The sequence below is a fragment of the Sinocyclocheilus rhinocerous genome, unplaced genomic scaffold, assembly GCF_001515625.1.
Source record: "Sinocyclocheilus rhinocerous isolate Xijiao unplaced genomic scaffold, SAMN03320098_v1.1 scaffold236, whole genome shotgun sequence".
In the NCBI taxonomy this organism is placed as follows: Eukaryota; Metazoa; Chordata; class Actinopteri; order Cypriniformes; family Cyprinidae; genus Sinocyclocheilus; species Sinocyclocheilus rhinocerous.
The window spans coordinates 463,166-468,121 of record NW_015647064.1 but is presented as its reverse complement, the minus strand read 5'-3'; the positions used below and the strand labels follow the sequence as shown (position 1 = coordinate 468,121).

The 4,956-nt window shown below is 34.8% G+C and overlaps 1 protein-coding gene across 2 annotated transcripts in view; it reads right to left on the bottom strand.

The window, feature by feature from the left end:
• Nucleotides 1-4,198, bottom strand: part of LOC107708662 (patatin-like phospholipase domain-containing protein 4) — a 19,673-nt gene extending 15,475 nt beyond the window's left edge. Inside the window, exons 1-3 of one of the 2 annotated variants that reach the window (XM_016512957.1) lie at nucleotides 4,189-4,198; nucleotides 3,526-3,714; nucleotides 2,171-2,265 (exon numbers count right to left, since the gene is read on the bottom strand). In XM_016512957.1, coding sequence (XP_016368443.1) covers nucleotides 2,171-2,265; nucleotides 3,526-3,705 — 275 coding nt within the window. In that variant the 5' untranslated portion in view covers nucleotides 3,706-3,714; nucleotides 4,189-4,198. Of the gene's footprint in view, nucleotides 1-2,170; nucleotides 2,266-3,525; nucleotides 3,715-3,952; nucleotides 4,044-4,188 lie in introns of those variants that run through there. The other variant, XM_016512956.1, reaches the window with a different exon arrangement.
• Nucleotides 4,199-4,956: the final 758 nt, after the last annotated feature.

Below are 4,956 nucleotides of genomic sequence, written 5' to 3'. Positions count from 1 at the left end.
TGAAATGTAGACCTTCGTTTATGTGTTTTTGCCCTACACTGTACAAGATGCGAGAACAGTCTTCTATTTAGGTTTGTATGGACTTGTATGGTTTTAGCCAGAGATACCTTGCTAAAGCACAAGATGACATTAACGTTCTGCTTGAGCAGATGAAAATAGTAACTTAATGAGAGTATGACAACCAGAAAACGAAGGTTTTTGTCTTCATTGGGATTGGGGGTGAATGCTTTGGGACATTTTGCTTTGTTTTGTTTGGGTTTAGGAAATAGAATAAAATAAATTCCATTGCCTATCCTCTCAGGATACCTGGAATAACTGTTACAAGTACCACAGGTACATCGTTTTTCCATTTTTGAAGCATAAACACCATTAAACCGATGTGAGCTTCAGATCTTCCAATGTTTCTCTATGGCGCTGAAAACTACAGATGTCCGAGTTCCGCTCCCCGTGCAACTGATACTCGACTGCCATTGGCTCATCTGCGTTCGAGGGGAGGGGCTTACCGATAGGTCAATTAGTCACAAATGTGGTTTGTGTGCTGTTGTTTATAGGTATAAAGTGCATTACACACACAGTTCATTATAACGGTTACATTTACTTTCATATTAAACATTGTAGCAGATAATTATCACTCAGTTTAGCTCTTCAAATTTGACCTAATGAATTTATAATTCACATATATTTTATAAATAAAAATGCATTACATATGTATATTAAATGACAGTAAGATCATTTATATTTATTCATATAAGTATTACATTATCATATCTCAAACTCCTCTAATATGCACAACTCAAGTGGTGTCTACTGTATTTTTGATGACGCTGCAGGTTGTTCCAAATGAGCACATTTTGTCAAGTGCACTTTAACAGCTATCCTGTGTTCAGGGAGTAGGAAGCAGTGAACACTGTGTAGGGACCCTAATGGAAACAAAGCTTGGGGGGCTTTCAAGCTTCAAAAGGATTGCAAAAAAAGTAAAAGTATCATAAAATTCTATCCTAAAATGACTTTAGGTCTGTAATCCAAGTCTTTGTGTATGGAACAGACCAGTATTATTATTTAGTTCAGTGAACAATTAATCAATTCAGTGAGTCAATGAGATAACATTTAAGAACCACATCAGTGTGATTTGTGAATGAATCATTTAGGCTGATTTTGTGTTCCAACTTCCAAATAAATTGATTCACTGAAAGGGACAGACTCAAGCAAACAATTTGTTAATGAATCGGATATTGCGTGTATTTTGTGCAAAATAGAGCTTCATGTAAAAATTATATTATACCTTTTGATACTTTACGTGCATTTACTTACTTATTGAAGCTCTAGTCCCCATTAATCGTAATTGCGTGAAAATAAGTGACCAATACATTATTTTGAAATTCTTCTTTGATGTTCTACAGATTAAACTGAATAAAAAGTCTTACAATGTTCATTAAATAACTTTTTTTTTTAGTTCAGTTAGTTTTTAGGTGAACTATTCTGAATCCCCTAGTGTTCAGTAAGCTTTTCTTGTCCAATTATTTATTTTTTAATAAACTGACATTTTTATTTGTTCTTTTCTGCCTTCTTTCTTATGGTTTGTTTATATGATAAATGTGAGATTAAATCAATTTCTATAAAAATAACAGGACAGAAAAAAAACACCCACTCTCTTCAGCAATAAAGACCTTTGATGTGATCTGCTTCCACTGTAAAAACAGTATCATACTTAAGACTGATTTTTCACGGCAATTAAAAGAGTTTGATGTCAATCTGAAGAAACTGGACACCCACAAAGAGCTTTAATTATTGTACAAATGCAGTTTATTTAAAACTCACTGCAGTGGCAAAAGGGAAAAATATGAAAAAATGAAAACCGCAGCAAAAAAAATAAAAAATGTAAGTGTGTGGTAAGGAGTTTCAGTGCAGGATCATTTTGATCCAGCCTCAGTGCTATCTATTGCAATATTCTAACACCATTTTGAAATTTAATTTGATTTGAAATGAGGTGAATATAAGTTATGTGAAAGAAACAGCTGAGTAGGATATCTTACCTAGACAGCCTTACTGATTAAAATTCTGCATGGCAGAAAAAAAAAAAGTTTCAAAAAGCCCCCTCTGGGGTTAATTTCAACAACCTACTGAATCGTTTTTCGTTCGATCAAAAATGATGTCTGAGAGCTGTGTTTACCTCAGTTCAAGCATGAAGTCATATCCTGGCGTTACAGCTCCAAACCTCTGACTCCTTACATTACTGGCAAAGCTGTAGGTGAATTCCTTACAATGCTGTGTGAAAACACAAATCCAGAACATACAGGTAATGCCGAGTTCACACTGCACGATTTTCAAAGTCGTCGGGTCACCGTGGTGTTCACACTGCACGACTATCTGAGGAAGCAGTCAGTCGCTGCTGTGTTCACATTGCACGATGGATCGGCGACAGGAGGTTATACACACTGCATGACTTTACAATAGGAAGAATCGCCGACAACTCTGTCTGGTCCGCAAACTAAGTTTCACAACAAAACACTACACCTGAGCAGTGCCACAGGCTGATTGCCTCCATGCCACGCCGCATTGATGCAGTAATTCATGCAAAAGGAGGCCGAACCAAGTATTGAGTGCATAGAAATGAACATACTTTTCAGAAGCCTGACGTTTCTGTTTAAAATATCCTTTTTTTTTTGATCTTATGTGATATTCTAATTTTCTGAGACACTGAATTTTGGGTTTTCATTATCTGTAAGCCATAATCATCAAAATTTCAAGAAATAAAGGCTTGAAATATTTCACTCTATGTGTAATGAATCTATATAATATATGGGTTTCACTTTCTGAAATGAGTGATAAAAAATATTGACCTTTTTCATGATATTCTAATTGTTTGAGATGTACCTGTATATATATCCCGCAAATTGTCTGTGAGCTGATTTCCAGCTACAAGGAGAAAAAGAAAAACTGATTATGCAGGAGGGAGATGCAGGGAACAGGGATTGGGTGTTCTGCAAAGAGAGTTGGAGGTTCGCGTGAACGAGCACCGATTTGCCTCCGATTTCGGGCATTTGTTGCGATTTTCGCAAAACCTGTCGGCGAGTGAAAAATCGGGCTAAAATCGTGCAGTGTGAACTCGGCATAAAGAGCTCAGTCAGTTTATGTGCATGAGCCTTGGTGATGCGACTGTGAGAAATCTGCATTTTCTATAGATCTGTTGGCTTGACACATCAATCTGTTTCAAGTCTAAACAGGCCAGTCTCTTTCAAAAGCACAATGAGGGGTCATGCTGTCAAATTTCAATAATATCATAGTGATTTCGGTAATATTTTTATTTAAAGGATGGAATGTTTAAAATACCACATTTAAATAAACATTAATGATTTAATAAATTGAATACCTCTTTGTAAAATACTGCCATGTTCAGTTAATTGTGATAAAAGAAAATGCTCCCCTCTCTCTCTCTCTATACATATGATCCTATATAGGGTAGTTTATGTACTGTTTTGTTTTTGCTGTTTCTTCATGTGTTCTGGGGTGTAACAATGGCTTTACCTGTAGTTTATCAGGAGCAGTGATAATCACAGTGGCCACTAAAGCACCAGCTGAAGCTCCAGCACAGGCTTTTAAAGAGGACAGCAGTTTATCTCCATGTCTCAGTAACGCCTCTGTTACTCCCAGATGATATGCTCCTAAAAACCCAGCCGCAGCAAATGATAAATTCACCACCGTCATACCTGTGAACTGATGATAGATACTTTAACTTCAAGTTTAAAGATTAAAACTGAACATTTTTGGCTTGGAGAGATGTTGAGGCACACGCAGTTCAGTCAATTATTACGTGTGCGACCAAATAGTGTACGCCTGCGGATTAAAATTCTTCATTAACTGTCAGATTTGATAAACTAAAGCCATTTAGTAATGTGTCAAAATATGCACGTAATAATTTGTCTGCCCACTTAAATCGTTCAACGTTACTTACTTCACATAAGGGACATCAATAGTTTGTGCTTTCAGGGCACGAGTTTTGTTTGACAACACAGAAAAGCACATGTGCAGCAACTTCCGTGTTTAGACGTTTCAAAATAAAAGTCATTTGTTTAGTACAGTATAATGTGTATTAACTGTCAGATTTGATAAACTAAAGCCATTTAGTAATGTGTCAAAATATGCACGTAATAATTTGTCTGCCCACTTAAATCGTTCAACGTTACTTACTTCACATAAGGGACATCAATAGTTTGTGCTTTCAGGGCACGAGTTTTGTTTGACAACACAGAAAAGCACATGTGCAGCAACTTCCGTGTTTAGACGTTTCAAAATAAAAGTCATTTGTTTAGTATAGTATAATGTGTAATCAGCAGGTCGATTTGTGCGGAGTGCACCGCCCGTTCGTAAGGTCGTACTTACATTAGAAAGTTTCAAACAGAGGCTTAGTAACTAATTAATTAACTGTAATAAATTGTCTATTTAAATATGTAAAAAAAAAACTGTACTGTACTATATACACACTACCAGCGGGATCAGTAAGACTTGTAATGTTTTTTAAAGAAGTCTCTTCTGATCATCAAGGCTGCATTTATTTGATCAAAAATACAGAAAAAAAAGTAATCTTGCAAAATGTTATTACAATATAAAATAATGGTTTCTATTTTATATTGTTAGAAAAGATTTATATTTTGAATAAATTCTGTTCTTTTTGACTTTTTATTCATCAAAGAATCCTGAAAAATTATCGCAGTTTCCAAAAAAAATAATTCAATAAACCATTTAATTTATTTAAATAAATAAACCATTATAAACCATTATTTATTTAAATAAATAAACTATTGCCAACATTGATAATTCTAATAATAAATCAGCATATTAGAAAGATTTCTGAAGGATCATGTAACACTGAAGACTGGAGTAATGATGCTAAAAATTCAGATTTGATCAATTTTGCAAGATTTCTGTTTTTTTTTTCTGCATTTTTGATCAAATAAA